Source organism: Schistocerca nitens, chromosome 1 (assembly GCF_023898315.1).
Source record: "Schistocerca nitens isolate TAMUIC-IGC-003100 chromosome 1, iqSchNite1.1, whole genome shotgun sequence".
Lineage (NCBI taxonomy): Eukaryota > Metazoa > Arthropoda > Insecta > Orthoptera > Acrididae > Schistocerca > Schistocerca nitens.
This window is the reverse complement of record NC_064614.1, coordinates 218,118,866-218,136,120: the sequence shown is the minus strand read 5'-3', so window position 1 is coordinate 218,136,120 and position 17,255 is coordinate 218,118,866. Positions and strand designations below refer to the sequence as shown.

The 17,255-nt window shown below is 41.3% G+C and overlaps 1 protein-coding gene across 1 annotated transcript in view; it reads right to left on the bottom strand.

The window, feature by feature from the left end:
• Positions 1-17,255, bottom strand: part of LOC126245997 (somatostatin receptor type 2-like) — a 1,701,965-nt gene that overhangs the window by 39,510 nt on the left and 1,645,200 nt on the right. Inside the window, exon 8 of the mRNA XM_049948361.1 lies at positions 10,777-10,908. Coding sequence (XP_049804318.1) covers positions 10,777-10,908 — 132 coding nt within the window. The remainder of the gene's footprint in view (positions 1-10,776; positions 10,909-17,255) is intronic.

Genomic DNA, 17,255 nt, shown 5'->3' with positions numbered 1-17,255 from the left:
CACTATTTACGTGGTAGAGTAATGATGGTGTTCGCGTACGTGGAGAAAGTGACACGCAGCAATCGCCGACATTGTGTAACTGAGGCGAAATAAGGGGAACCAACCCGCATTCGCCGAGGCAGATGGGAAACCGTCTTAAAAACCATCCACAGACTGGCCGGCACACCGGACCTCGACACTAACCCGCCGGGCGCATTCGTGCCGGGGACCGGCACGCCTTCCCGCTCGGAAAGTAGTGCGTTAGACCACACGGCTAACCGGGCGGGCTGACAGTAACAGTTACTCAGATAAATGTTTGGAAGAATAACGGATGGAACTGCTCTCAAAATTTCAACGGTAAAAAGAAAAATGATGACAAATACAAAATATACACCACAATACACAGAAATATTAATAGGTAAAATAGAGCGAGATAGTAAATTTGTTTTGGAGAAGCTATACAGCAGAATAGACTGGAAAAATTTGCTATAGGTATACGAATTAATAAAACTGAAAGAGCATTTGGATCAGCAAAAAATATCTACAGCAAGAAGTCCATAACTACAAAAATAAAACTAAAATATTATACCCCAGTGGTAGCCCAAGAGTGTATGCATGTGAATGCTTCACGATGAAATATAAGCTGGATAGACTTGAAAGTCAGATTATTAGAAAAAGAATGAGTGCAATACAAAATACAGGTGGTCGGGAAATGAGAAATAATGAGGAGATCTACAAAAATATAGAAAGAATGTCAGAGGTAATGACAACTTGTGCCCAATGAATGAGAACAGGGTGTAAGTAGGCTGTTTAGGTTTTTATATTGGTAACGCAACGTAGCGCTCTGTATGAAAATCACTGGCTGTGCTGTGTGCAGTCTCTGATTTTCATACAGAGCGCTACGTGGCGTTATCTATATAAAAACCTAAACAGCCTACTCACGAGGGTAACGACACTAATATTCCCGTATCTCTCGAAAAAGAAATCGATAGCGCGATGGATTAGAGAATTTAGAAAAGGACTAGAAAGGTACGACATCGAAGAATCGAAAATAACAGAAAGAAAACTTATTTTAGAATGCTTTGAAACTGGAAGCAATTAAAAATTTGGAACAACGTGGACAGAAGCAATGAAAAGACGACATGGGGGAGAAGATGAAGGAGTAATGGCAAATCATGAAACGAACGAACGAAAGCACACACACCCACAGCCAGCCAGCCAGCCACCCACCCACCCACTCACCCCCCCCCTCCCACACACACACACACACACACACACAAACAGAGAGAGAGAGGGTGGGTGGGGGGAGTCCCGCCACTGCCGAACCAACTACCCACCATCCCTCCCCATCCTCTACAGTTCACATCATTCCTCAGTCAAGCAAGTTCAATTTGAGTATGCAACAAAGAAAGTTATATCCAGGAAAACGCGTTACTGTAACACAAAATTTTTTGGTAACCTATATTGTGTACAGTTTACGCCTAGGTAAGGATCAACGGACAAAGATAGAGAACAGTAACGTAAAAGTGAGTCATAAATTACAGTTCTCTAATTGACAATACTGTAACTAATGGGAAATGTGCTGCCAGGACAAGCTGCCTATAACAAAATATGTAAACATTTATGTTTTACATAATTTGCTTGATGATCCTACAGCTGTTGAAGTATTTTTCGAGATATATTCGCTGAATTGTCGGTTCTTTTCGCATCATCTTCATTGGTTGTAGCTATACTATTAATTTGTGACGTATGACAGATAATAGTGCCCGTCCGGGACTCGAACCCGGATTTCCAGCTTATCGCGAACGGTCGCCAACCCAAACTTCCATATGTCATAGTCTAATCTAACTATGTTCTGTAATATGCTGCAGCAATTTTTTCTGTGTATTGTTTAAGTTTCATTGAGCTATGTTATTTGGCAGTGTGACATAACGTGAAAGTTGATTTCGTCCTTACCTTCTGCATACCAATGTATTTACTAAAAACGAACAAAAACGTAAAGTATTGCATGATGTTCGAGATTCTCAGAAACGTAGGTGTGAGATACAGAGAAAGACGTATCGTGTCCGATATGTACCGGGTGATCAAAAAGTCAGTATAAATTTGAAAATTTAATAAACCACGGAATAATGTCGATAGAGAGGTAAAAATTGACACACATGCTTGGAATGATATGGGGTTTTATTAGAACAAAAAAACAACAAAGTTCACAAAATGTCCGACAGATGGTGCTGGACAGCAAAACGTCAGTGACTGCGCATGATAATCGTGTATAAAAGGAGCTGTAATGAGAGAGAGAATAAGATGCGCCAGCAGTCGCAGCATGTTGACGTTACATGAAAAGGTGCTTTTAGTGAAGCTGTATTATCAGAATGGGGAATGTGCTAGTTCAGCGTTACGATCCTAACGCCATAGGAAGGGGATTCGAACGGGTAAAGGTCCGTTGACAAATGCAGCTGTGGCGAGAATGATTTCGAAGTTCGAAGCCACGGGTTGTTTAGACGATAGACCCCGTAGTGGCCGACCGAGCACAAGGCGTAATGCTGCTGAGACAGTTCAGGAAGAAACGGAGACTGTAGCGGGTTCGTCTTTGCATGGGGAAGTCAGCGCTCGTGCAGTCGCACGTCGCACCGGCATTCCATACACTACCGTTTGGTTGGCACTTAGGCGTATCCTCCGATGCTATTCGTACAAAATCCGTCGGCATCATGAACTGTTACCTGGCGATTTAGTGAAGCGGAGGGCATTTGCGGTGTGGGCGTTTCAAAAGATGGCGGTTGATGACGATTGGTTGAGTAACGTGTTGTGAATCGACGAAGCTCATTTCACTCTCCGAGGGTCTGTCAACGCCCACAACTGCTGAATTTGGGCTACCGAAAATCCTAGAACTGTCGTGGAAACTCCATTGCACGACGAGAAAGTCACCGTATGGGTTAGATTTACCACATCTACCGTTATCGGGCCTTTTTTCTTCGAGGAAATATGTGATTCTGGTTTTGTAACTGCTACCGTGACGGGTGAGAGGTACGCCGATGTGTTACAGAATCGCATCATCCCCCGCCTGGCTGCTTAACACCTGATGGAATGTACGATGTTTATGGTTCAAATGGTTCAAATGGCTCTGAGCACTATGGGACTCAATTGCTGTGGTCATCAGTCCCCTAGAACTTAGAACTACTTAAACCTAACTAACCTAAGGACATCACACACAGCCATGCCCGAGGCAGGATTCGAACCTGCGACCGTAGCAGTCGCACGGTTCCGGACTGCGCGCCTAGAACCGCGAGACCACCGCGGCCGGCTACGATGTTTATGCAGGATGGCGCTCCAACCCATATTACAAGACGCGTGAAACATCTCTTGCGCGCGTCGTTTGGTGATGATCGTGTGCTCAACCGCCACTTTCGTCATGCTTGGCCTCCCAGGACCCCAGACCTCAGTCCGTGCGATTATTGGCTTTGGGGATACCTGAAGTCGCAAGTGTATCGTGATCTCTAGGGATTCTGAAAGACAGCATCCGACGTCAATGCCTCACAATAACTCCAGACATGCTTTACAGTGCTGTTCACAACACTATTCCTCGACTACAGCTATTGTTGAGGAATGATGGTGGACATATTGAGCATTTCCTGTAAAGAACATCATCTTTGCTTTGTCTTACTTTGTTGTGTTTATGATTGCTATTCTGATCAGATGAAGCGCCGTCTGTCGCACATTTTACGAACTTTTGTATTTTTTCGGTTCTAATAAAACCCCATGTCATTCAAGGCATGTGTGTCAATTTGTACCTCTCTATCTACATTATTCCGTGATTTATTCAGTTTTCAAATTTATACTGATTTTTTGATCACCCGGTACAAGAACGAAGAAGGAAAGGTAAGTGGGAAAATCAAGAACGTAGTGCTTGTAATGAAAAGGGCTTGAGGCAGGGACGCTTTTTTACTCCACTACTGTTCAAGCAGCCGGCCGCGGTGGCCGAGGGGTTCTAGGCGCTTCAGACCGGAACCGCGCGACTGCTACAGCCGCAGGTTCGAATCCTGCCTCGGGCATGGATGTGTGTGATGTCCTTAGGTTAGTTAGGTTTAAGTAGTTCTAAGTTATACGGGACTGATGACCTCAGCAGTTAAGTCCCATAGTGCTCAGAGCCATTTGAGGAATACTGTTCAAGCTGCATATCCAAGGCGCAATAACGGAATTCAGGAGTGGAATTAAAAGTCAGAGAGCATGGATATTGGTGATAACATTTGCTGATTACATTGTTATCCTCAGTGAAAATGAGGAATAATGACAGGACCTGTTAAAAGGTGTGAAGAATCCAATGAACGCAGAATAAAGACTGACAATAAATTAAAGTAAAACGATAGCAACGAAAGGCAGTAGAAACGAGATTAGCGATAAAGGAACATCAAAACTGAGAACTACGTTGAAGACCAAGTGAAGACGTTCTGCTATTTTGCATTGAAGTGTGTCGACGAAGACATCAGCACGAGTTCAGTGTCACGCTCCTCAAACCACTGCAGCACGACTCTTTGTCTTGGGCCACGGACAGTTACTTGCTGGAAGATGCCATCGCTGGCAGGGAAGACGGCAAGCATAATGGAATGCCATAATGTTCTTGTAGTCAATAGCTGTCATGGTACCTTCGACTACTACCAGAGGACGATTGGAAGCCGATGAATGTCCCCCATAGCATAATACTGCCTCCATTGGCCTGCGCCCGTGGCGCAGTTCATGTTTAGAACAGTTGTTCTCCTGGATGCCGGCATATTCGAATACGATGATAGACTCGAACTTGATTCATCCGACCAGGCGACACGTTTCCATTGATCCACGGTCCAGTTTCAATGATCCCGTTCAAAGGGTTCAAATGGCTCTGAGCACTATGGGACTTAACATCTGAAGTGATCAGTCCCCTAGAACTTAGAACTACGTAAACCTCACTACCCTAAGGACATCACACACATCCATGCCCGAGGCAGGATTCGAACCTGCGACCGTAGCGGTCCCCCGGTTCCAGACTGAAGCGCCTAGAACCGCTCGGCAACACCGGCCGGCAATGATCCCGTGGCCACAGCAATTTTAATTGGCGGTGTCGTTGGGTAAACATGGAAACATGTCCGTTGAGCAGTTCTATGATCAACAGTATCCGCTGACCGGTTTGCTGCGGAACACTTGTCCATGGACCAGGACTGTACTCTGTGTCACATCCGCACAGGTCAATGCCTGTCCTGCTTTACAGAGCGACCCCCCACGTTCTGTTATGAAGCTTGAAATCCACCACCTGGTTGTTTCACCATCCTGCAACCACTTTCCACACATCTTAACCACTACAGGGCGCGAACAGCCAACCAGCTTCGTCGTTTCTGAGATGCTATTTCTCAGCCGCCGGGCCTTAACAATCAGCCCTTTGTTAAAGTCGCTTGCCGGTAGATTTTCCCATCTTCGGCCCACAACGTCTCTAGTATGCCCCGCCCCCCTCCCATTCGTTTCTCATCCGCTTAAATAATTTCCTTACCACGTCCCGAGTCCACAAAGTCACCAGGCGGCTTTCCGAGGCCTACGACAAAGACAGGCCGCCGCGCGTACGTCACGAAGATAGGCCAAGCCTGCTAATCTCAGAAGGCAAACTACGTTTCTACACCTGTTAACTCGTAACTGGGTGTGTATGTACAAATGACAATTGCATCTTCTACTGGAATCCACTGTTATGGAATCTTACTGATATTAGTCCTGCAATGCTAGGAAGTCCATAAGCCTACTAACAATTAGTTACGGCTGTACTGGGGTTCAGTACAGTTAAAATCATGCCAAAATGATGTTCTATGAACGGAGGACTGTTACGCAGAAGAATCTATATGCTATAAACAAGTCGTTATACCATTTATGTCGAGCGTTGATTTTAAATATTGTTGTACGACTAGTAATCAGTCACACTTCATAATAGCAGATTCTAGTAGAAGATGCAATTCTCGTTAGTACCTGCACACCGAGTTGCGAGTTAACAGGTTTAGAAACAGATTTTGCCCGCTGAGTTAAACGAGCGAGCGAGCTCAGGCCTGTCCTTGTCGTGGGCGTGGCGGCTTTCAGTCTCGTGATGGGCAGTGGTCAGTCTGTGTTGCCTCATCATTTTTTTTTCCTGATATGGACACGCAAATGTCTAGAAACAAGAATAATTTTCACAAGGATTTAAAGTCACTTACTCTTGTACAAAAAGGTGTGCATTATTCAGGAACACACAGTTTTAATAACTTGCCAGCAGCCATAAAAAGCTTAACAACCGATGAAATTCAGTCTAAGAGAATCCTAAAGGATTTATTGGTGGCCAACTCCCTCTACTCCATTGATGAATTTCTCAGTAGAAACAACTGATTTGTGTATATATATATAATCTAACTTCTGCACCACTTCAGTGCAGTAATGTGTTCATTGCAAATGAGTATTGTAGTAGTTCTATTATATGTTTATTACCTTATAAATAAAAAAAAAACATTTTTTAAAATTTAAAATTCAGTGCATTAATGCAATCTTAGTAAATGAGTGTTTGTACAATGATTCTTTGGTATAGTGTTCATTAAAAAACCGATGATCATTCCACTTATTACCTGTAGAAGGTACATTAGATTATTTGTTTCAGTTGTAAATATTTGTCATGTATTATTGTTTTTCTGACATGTTTTACATCCTGGAGGACCTCCTCATTACGGATCAATTGGCATGTAAGTAAATCTAATCTAATCTAGATTCGAAGACCTTTTTCATTAAATAAAGGAGATTTTCACGTAGGGAAATTCGAGCCAAGTACAAAATCTTGGACCCCTCGAAGATAAGGCACAAAACTAAATTTGAATGAAACACGCTGGCATCTGAGGAAATACAATGATTCTTTTATTTCGACCGTCTCAGTTGAACTGATATAAGATTCTACTGAAGTGGTTACCGGTTTCGGGGTGACACTCCCATTCTCAAACCACACACCTTGATATTAAACTTAAGTATTCATACAATATGGTGCATGAATCATTACGGTTAATATCAAAGTGTGTGGTTTGAGAATGGGAGTGTCGCCCCGAAACCGGTAACCACTGCAGCAGAATTTTTATCAGTGCAACTGAGACGGACGAAATAAAAATTATTCAGTTTCCTGGTCTGAACAGTTGCAGACCTACCATCCCGTGGCAGCATGCCTCGAATAAGCAAGAGCTGGCAAAGTTTCAGTATAAGTTGGTGGCAAATGTCTTATCAACACTGACTCTAATACACACAGATTTTATGTAGTTAACTACGTTTTCGTCTACGGCAGCAACTGAAATAAAGCGAGGAGTCATGTAGACTCGGAATATTGCCAGACATAGGATACGAAAACGAATAAAAGATTTGTTAGAAATAAGCTGTTACATTTCATTGCCTCATTATATCATGAATTAATAAAAAACCTAGAACACATGCGAGTTTTTTACGTTTGAATGTTAAACTCTAGTCACCTTTCGTACTTTTAAAAATGGGGATGTTATTGTTACTGTCTGATGTTAACGTTTGTTGGGGGTACTGGCTAATATCTTACCTCGTGCACTGTTAACGGTCACACAGTGGTTAGCAACTATATTTCTTTCTTTTTTTCTGACTGATTTGATGCAGCTCGGTCGAATTCCACTCTTGTGCCAACGTCTTCATCTCGGGGTAGCACTTGCACACTACGTCCTCAACATCATTCTTAACGAGGCGAATTTGTCATATTTAAAATTAGGCTACCGAACGTTGTACCAAAGGACAGTTATAGTAGGGCAAGATATCTGTACAAGAGGTGATACACAGAAATTCCGGAAATATATTATCCTTACCTAAATCATATTCTGCGCTATCACCTGCGAAGTATTCATCTTGCCAGCGAAACAACGGCCACAAATTACTGCCGCTTTTGAAAAGCGACTTGGAAGTCTTCTTTGTTAGGGTGTTTAGAATCGCTTCTGCTGTAACAAATCTTCGCCCCGTCAACTTGATTTTAATCTGTGGGAAGAACAGGAAATAATATGGAACAATATCTGGTGAGTATAGTGGTTAGGAAACAATTGCCATCTTGTTCAGCAGGTAATTCCAGAAGGATGTAGGCCGCATGTGAACGAGGATCAACAAGGACGTAATGTTACCCGATTTCCATTTTGCCCGAGGTAAATGACTCTCTTTGTGACGACTGATAGGTAGTTCCAGCGTCATGGCCATTAATCCATCTTCCGTTCCAATGACACTCTTTGAAAGAAGGTTGGGATTGTCTTGATGCAGTTGTTTAAACCTCTGAATTGCAACATTTTTAAGGGCGAAATATGTTGATGTATATTTATTTCAAGTAATGTTGTTGTCAGAAATAACAATATGAAGAAAAAAATTGAAGAAAGAAAAGCCAAAGAGATTCTGGTCGGATGTAGAATAGACCAGCGGCAAGACGAAATCAATACCTTCACTGCGTGATGACAATGGTGATGTTACGATGACAGCGCCACTCGAGAAGAGTTACTGAACACGGTTTTCCGAAATTAGTTCACAAAAGGAGACACAGGAAATACTCCAGAATTCGAATCAAGATCAACAGCCAACATGAGTAACTTAGAAGAAGATATCCTCGGTGCAGCTGAAAACACTTTAGAAGCTCTAGGCTTCCGGTCCAGCTTGTATAACAATCAGGTTCCTTTCAGTGTATGCTGATACAATAGCTCCATACTTAGCAATCATATACAACTGCTCGCTCGTAGCAAGATCCATACTCAAAGACTGGAAAGTTATACAAATCACGCCAATACCCAAGAAAGGAAACAGGAGTAATCCGCTGAATTAGAGACCCATATCACTAACGGCCATTTTCACTAGGATTTTGGAACATATGCTGTGCTCGAACATTATGAATCACATCGAAGAAAACGATTTATTGACAGATAGCCAACACGGATTCAGAAAATATCGTTCCTGTAAAACAAAAGTAGCTCCTTATTCTCACGAAGTAGTGAGTGATATCGACAGGGGACGTCAAATTGATTGCATATTTTTAGATTTCCAGAAGGTTTTGACAACGTTCCTCACAAGCGATTTCTAATTAAATTGCGTACCTATGGAATGTCGTCTCAGCTGTGTAACTAGATTTGTGATTTCTTGTAGGAAAGGTCACATTCGTAACAAAAATGGATTAATAGCTGGCGTTCTCCAAGGAATGTTATTTGCCCTCTGCTGTTTCTGATGAATACGAACGATTTCGGAGAGAATCTGATCAGTACTCTTACCTTGTTTGCAGTTCATGCTGGTTATTTGCATTCTTGTAAAGTCATCAGATGATCAAAAGGAATTGCAAAACGATTTAGCCAAGATATCTGTATGGCGCAAAAAGTGGAAATTGATTCTAAATCATAAAAAGTGCGAAATCATCAATATCGGCACTAAAAAGAATTCACTACATTTCAGTCACACGATAAAGCACACAATTCTAAAGGCTCTAAACTCACCTAAATACTTAGCGATCACATTACGAAGACTTCAATTGAAACGATCACGTAGGTGATGTGGGGAAAGCAAAGCAAACACTGCAATTTATTGGCAGAACACCTAGAAAATGTAACAGGTCTGCTAAAGAGACTGCTTACACTTCTCTTGTCCGTCCTCTTTTGTAGTGTTCCTGTGCGGTGTGGGATCCGCATCAGATAGGCTGATGAGGACATTAAAAAAGTTCAAAGAAGGGCAGCACGTTTAGTAATATCGCGAAATAGGGGAGAGGGTACCACGGATATGGTTCACGAATTGGGATGGCAGTAAACAAAATAAAACCGTTTTTCAATGCAGTAGGACCTTCTCATGAAATTTGTCAACAACTGTCTGTTCAGAGTGTGAAAATATTTTGTTGGCGCCCACCGACATAGGGAGAAATGATTATCATAATAAAATAAGAGAAATCAGAGTTAGCACGGATAGATTTAAATTGCTTGCTTCTCCTGTATTGTTAGAGAGTGGAACGGTAGTGAAGTAGCTCAAAGGTGGTTCGATGAAACCTCTGCCAGACACTTAATTGTGAGTTGCATAGTGATCACATAGATGTAAATGTAGATGTAGATGAGTCCATTCTCGCATGGAGCGTCAATAGTGATCGTTTAAATGCCTCTGTGTGCACTGTAATCATACTAATCTTGTGTACACGACCCATAGCAAGAGAGTAGGGGATTGCAGGATATTCCTTGATTCTCTCCTTAATACTAGTTCCTCAAACTTTGTACTTAGTCTTTTGCTGGATGGTTGACGTATGTCCTCAACCGTCAGTCAGTTCAGGTTTTTCAGCAACAATGTGATGCACTCCTGTGAGGCAACCTTAGACCATTCGTGCTACCCTTCTTTACATGCTGCCAGTATTCTCACACACTATACCGACATTCTAGAATGTGTCTCTTGAGTGTTTTGTAGACAGTTATCTTTATTGACTGATAGCGATATCCCTTGAACCTGGCATTGAACTGAAGCCTGCTTTCTGATTAAACTGCGTTAGAGGCTATGTAACAATTCGATGTCTTATCCCCACCTGTTACACGCACTTATTGGCGTGAGACGATTGATGCCCGCCGTAACTCGTTGATATTATAGTCATACGTTTCAAAGTTTTATGAACTACACAATTTTACATTTCTGTACATTTAAAGAAACTTGGCAATTTTTCCAGCAGTTTGGTATTTTATTAAGATCTGATAGGGTATTTGTCCAACTTTTTCCAGATAGTACGTCATGTATTAGAGTGCTGGATGCTGAGTGAACCTTCAGTTCTGAATACTGTACCTTGGATATGAGCGGCGTCCTGATCTTGGGAGATGATATGGGATGGCAGACGGCGATGTAGCGGTCGGCGCTCATGATGGTCAGGAAAATGGAGCTCGTAAACTGGTTGATGCTCGTCGTTGTCATGTAAACCTGTGAACAACGTGCACGCCATTCAGTTGTACAGCCTGTTCCACAGACAGCAACTTGTTATCTGTAGGAAGAAAGACCTCTTTTTTTTCCAAAACTCGTTGTGTAACCTTTACACAGCTGTATATCAATATTCTTTTTCAAATGATCAGTTTTAGATGTACAATAGCAACCTAAGGCACCTGCACTAGAATAAAAAGGAACGTCTGCCTTCTGCCTCATATTTCAGCTTAAAAAGTCGAATAGCTAACGAAACATTACGAATGGGAACTTAAAAACATCAATGCAAGCATATATTACTTAAAAACACCTACGTTGGGAAGTTTTAACGTAATGCATTATTTTATCTTATCCATAAAATGAAAGAAAATTCTGTAGATCATTATGAGACTTGTGTTACTTCGAGTGTCTCGATATACCATTACATTGAAAGCGCTATTATTTAGATAAAAAAAGATTTTTAGAAAAATCTTTATTAGCCAAGGTCACATACAAGAAAACAGATAATTAGTTTCGACTGTTTCCAGTCATTTTCAGATCTGAAAGATATTGAAATAGAGGGTTTCAAGAAAAGAACAGCATTCCACATTAATAGTATTTACAAAAGATTTCAACAAAATTATTGAAGGGTACATAGCAGAATATAAAAAGCCGTGTCTAAGCTAAGGGGACGCTTTTTCAACTGGCTGTTTGCAACACAACGGATTGCCATCTGTAGAGAATATACATCAGCTGTCAAAAAATGACATAAAAACGACTTAGAAGCATCGTTATGTAAGCTTGTGTAGTCACAAATGACAAGGTAGTAGCGTGAAAGTCACATGAAAACGCATTACATTTAAGTAACACAGTGTAATACAATTTCAACTAGGAATATAGGTAATATACAGTTAATTTATGAAATGAAAACAAAAAACAGTGAAAATTACAATTGCAATGAAATCGTTAGAGTAAAAAAAATTAAATAAATATAAATACGAAGCTGCAGAGACAGACATTATTGCAGATGGCGTAACGTGTTACAGCTTTTTATTAATACTGAAGGACTAATGGTATAATAATTTATACAGATTTACATAAAAAGTACTTTTTGTGTGTACAGTTAAAAGAAATCACATTAGCATGGACTGGCTTAAAATTATAGAAAATATAAAAAGAACCATTATATGTGATCGTTATGAAGAGGCAGTGTCAATGTACATCGTAATTATATCACTGATATAAAAAATGATAATCACAAATAGATAAAGGATGTTGGCATGATGTGGCAAACAGCTGAAATGTAATAATCGGAAAGACCGACACTAAATGCACCTATAATAGTGAAAATTTACATAATATGAAGCTCTGGTTTACCAAGTTACCGTAGCAGACAAAACTGAATTGTCAATCTTAGTGTGCATTGGAAAACATGTAGAGATTATCTGGATGTGTACATCACTTACAATTTCTCATTATACCATAGAACAACTTATGTATTGAACTATTACAATGGAGTGAAGAAAAACGAACAGTTAAAAGTGATATGTCTAAAATATAAAAAAGCTTAGGGTAAGGCAATGACGGTTACTGATGTCTATGTTAATGAATACATCCAACTGCTGTGTGCTATGCACACTACAAACTTACTAAGCAATGCAGTAGCGGTCAATTTAAACAGTAGACATGGATAACGTACCAGTTAGACAGGTGACACTGTTTTGTTGTACCACTGACTCATATTTACTTCATTTTATTGGTCTTAACCGATTGCTTTACGTATTCCTTTTTATATTTTACAGCCAGTTTTAATTGATTACTGTTCTTTACTACAATGTAATGGATCAATACATAAGTTGTTCTATGATATAATGAAAAACTGCAGGTGATGTACACATCTAGATAATCTTTATATATTCACCTGTGCACACTAAGACTGTCTATTAGATTTTGTCTGCTAGATTGGTTTGGTGAGCCATTGCTACTATCTATTTCTGCTTACATTTTTCTATAGTGAGACCATTACGATGTACATTCAAATTGTCTCTTCTTAACGATCACATATATCTGTCGTCTTTATATTATTTTAAGCAAGTCCATGGTAATGTGATTTCTTTTATCTGTACACATGTAAAATACTTTTTATGTAGATCTGTATAAATTACTATACCATTGATCTCTCTATTTCAATAAAACGTTTTATAACATTACACCATCTGGTAGGACGTGTATGTGTGCAGCTTTATATTTATGCAACTTGTCTTTTTTAATCTAGTAACTTTATTATAACAACTGTAATTTTAACTTTTTTTGTTTTCATTTTATAACTTAACTGTACATTATTCATTGTAATACTCGACATTGTATTATACTGTGCAACTTTAGTGTAATGTTATTCCTGTAGCTTTAACACCGTTATATGATCAATTATGGCATACACAGGCATACATTATAACGCTTCTTCATCGATTTTTATGTGTTTTTTGTCTTATTTTTTTCTTCATCAGTGATTCCGTGTGGATCTTTCATGATATCTTTCAAATTCCATCGATGAGAACTGAACTCAGATTTTTTTTTTTTTTTTTTTTTTTAATAGAGGGCGACCAGTCGCCTGACCGAACACGCTGATCTACTGTGCCGGCTTCAACACGTTGAGCTATCGAAGCATGACATACGACACAGCCTTACAGCTCTACTTCCACAAGTACTTCTGTCTTACTTTCCAAACTTCACAGATGTTCTCCTGCATATCTTGAGTGGCAAGTATCTCTTTCTTTCAGGAGTACTAGTCTCTCAAGCTACGCAGTTAGAGGTAAAGAGAAATAGATGGAAAGAAAATAGGGGCATTCAAAGAGACAGAGGAGAAGTGCCTAATTTGGAACTCAAGAGGAAAGCGGCCGAAGAGCAAAAAATGAGGATGCAGAGAGGAGCAGAAGGAGCTGATTTGAAGACTGAATTTCATGTTTCTGCTGATTTTTTCCCTACCAGTCTTCTGGCTGGTTTGATGCGCTTCACCACGACACCTCTAATGTGCCATCTTCGATTAATCATTGTTAGACATATTCCAGTCTTTGGCATCCTCTATAGCTTTTACCCTCCACGGCTATAGTAGCATGGAAATTATTCCCTGACGTCTTACCAAATGTTCTATAATCTTATCCCCCCTTCTGATACGTGTTTTCCCTATATTCTTTTCCTCGCCAGATCTGCGGGAAGTCTCATTTCGTACCTTACCAATACACGTAGTTTTGCGTCCTTCTGTAAGACCACGTCTAAAACGTTTCGATTTTCTTCTTTTCGTGTTTTCCCGCAGTCACGATTCACGTCCAGACATTGTTGTATTCGAAACGATCTTTCGCAGTATTTTTTCCTCAAATTAATGCCCAATTTTGATGATAATAATCTTCATTTGGCTTGCACTGGTCAGTTTCTTACATCCTCTCCTCTTCGTCGGTAATGTGTTCTTTCGGTTGTAGTTGTAGCAGAATACCTTCACTTCTTCTACTATATGTGTCTCAATAACGCCGACGTCGTCGCGTAATACTCATCACTCGTAACACAACAATTTAACGGTTAGAAACTCGTCTATATATTGTCAAAAAATAATAAGAAAATTTGAAACCTTGCAGAGATCGTGTTGTAGCCTTTCACGTTATCATTGATCCTTAAGGGACGTAAGAACCGGTGTGCATCCGCTCTCTTCTCACTCATATGCGACCTTGTTCTTGTTGCCCCTTCTTACAGCCACGACCAAAATGCGATATTACTGCACACACTTTTTTGGACATTCGGATCACTGAATCTCCGAGCCATTTCTGCGGATTCTGGTTCCGGCATCATCTGGTCGTCTAAGCGAATGATATCGAAAAGATTATCCACTGAAATATATTGGGTATTCCATGCAGATATCCTTTCGTGACTCCAAGAGAGCTGCTTATATGAGAATCTTCCCGTGAAACGAAAAAAACGAGATGCGTGGTTCATAATATTAGTCTCGCATCCACATCACGCTGTCTCGACATTAAATGTTAGCGATGAAGATTCATATTTATGAGGCAATGCAGTGTAATGGTGCTTGACTGTCTACAGCGAGGTAATGAAATGACCCGTCTGAGTGTTCAAGAGGCAGATGATGGCGGTTGGATTCACCCCTACTCCAGCGACGAATAGCTTTATACATCCAAGCAGAGTGTACCTACAAACGGAGCTCCATCTGGTGTCGTGACTGCTACCAACTGCCGGTCTCCGGACTGGTAGCAGGAGCGGGGTTGTCCCACGGCGTGCATCAGTAAACAGTGGAGTTGATAATACCCAACTTGCTACTACTGCCTCTTACCGACTGTCGCAGTATGGCTGAGACGACAGTCTGGTGTGTCAAATCCAGTTCATAAAACAGTGGTAAAAACTACCTTGTTCTATGGAAGGGAATTCCAGCACTGATTTATAAATTAGGTAAGTTTGAAATATTAGAAAGAAGAATCTTGAGGTGAAGTTTTGGTCCAAATGAGGCAATTAAGACTGGAAATTAAGAAGCAATGATGAAATATTTCGAAGTACAGAAAGATAACAGAAGCAATAGAGAAAATGGTACTGATAAAGAATGAATCAAAGTAGGCTGATAAAACAGATCTTCAAGTACTGTCTGACAAAATAAGTGAAGCATCCAGACCGGCCGCTGTGGCCGAGCGGTTCTAGGCGCTTCAGTCGGGAACCGCGCTGTTGCTACGGTCGCAGGTTCGAATTTCGAATCCTGCCTCGGACATGGATGTGAGTGATGTCCTTAGGTTAGTTATGTTGAAGTAGTTCTACGTCTAGGGGACTGATGACCTGAGATGTTAAGTCCCATAGTGCTTAGAGCCATTTGAACCATTTAAAGTAGAAGACATGGTCAGATGTCTAAGTAACTTCGTAGACATACTCACCATCGGCTGGTGTATAATGATTAGATTTGAAGTTTTCTGTGATAAGTAGAAACGCCACCAGAGTGCGTTTTGTCGTTCATTTTTAGAGTCTTTTGGTAGGGTATATAAGGGGTGCGAACAGCGTCACATGTTGAGTGATCACTGTGGAGGACAGGGAGATCTCGGGTACTCGTCTGAGACAGCGTTATCAGCAACAGACACTGACTGGAAAGCGCCTCATTGTGGGTCTCCATTTTGCCAGCAGGTCGAATTGTGCAATATCCAGATTGTGGGGCATTGCGAATGGACAGTGGCCCGATGTTAAGCTTCAGGGAAACGTGAGGGTAGGCATTCTCGTCGTTAAGGTTTCAGTCGACCATCACAAGGGAGCATCGCCGTATTGTGCCCCAAGGACCTCGTCACCCCTTCAAACTGCGACTGCCATCCGAGCACAAGTAATGGACTACCTGCAACCTTCTGAGTTGTCCTGCACCTTTGACCGGAGTCTAGTAGCAGCCGCACTGGGGAATTACCGGCCCTTGCTTAGGCTGCCGCTAACACCCCATCACAAACTGCTGTTCCTGGAATGGTGTCGTGACTGGGCAGCACATTAACCATGCCACTGCTGAAGAACGGCATCTCATTCTGTTCAGAGATGTATTGCGGTTCTGCAGTGCCCCGGACTCCATCGTCGACGAGTGTGATAACGATCTGGGGAGAGGTCCCATTCTCCCAATGTTCTGGAGAGACACAGCGGTGTTACTACTGGCCTCATGGTTCGTAGAGCCATCGGATATTACCTAAATATTACCTAAAGTAATGGCTAGTAGTGATGGAGGGAAATCTAACGGCACAACAGTACATCATGGACATCCTCCGTTTTCATGTGTTACCTCGAATGCGACCGTTTCGTGATGTCATTTTCCAACAGGACAGCGCTCGTCCATACATAGTATGTGTTACTATGACCTGTCTGCGTGATACTGAGATTCTACCGTGGCCAGTAAGATCTGTCTCCGATAGAATATGTGTGGGACCAGCTCAGACGTCAACTCTGCTCTAGTGGCAGTATCGACGATATCGAGGACTAGTTACAGCAATGTGGGTTAGCTTGCCTCAGAAGAGGATACAATGGTTTATTACATCCATCCCAATTGAGCCAGCGTATGCATTCAGACTGGGCGGTGTCCAGCTTTATACTGGTAACTGGAACCAAACTGCCAAATTATTCATCAATTTTATTTTGTAATCACTACAATAACATCACGTACTCTCAAAACCGGTGAAAGTTTCATTTCGTTTCCTACTTCCCGTCTCGGTGCTCCGACCTTTTTTTATCAGGCATTGTATTTCTGGGGAAAGAAAGGAAGAACAAGCTAGTCCAACAAGCTAGACCTGAGAAATAAGGAAGGATACAGAATAACCCAACGTAAAAGCAGAAGAAGCAACTGAGGCAGGTAACTTCATTAT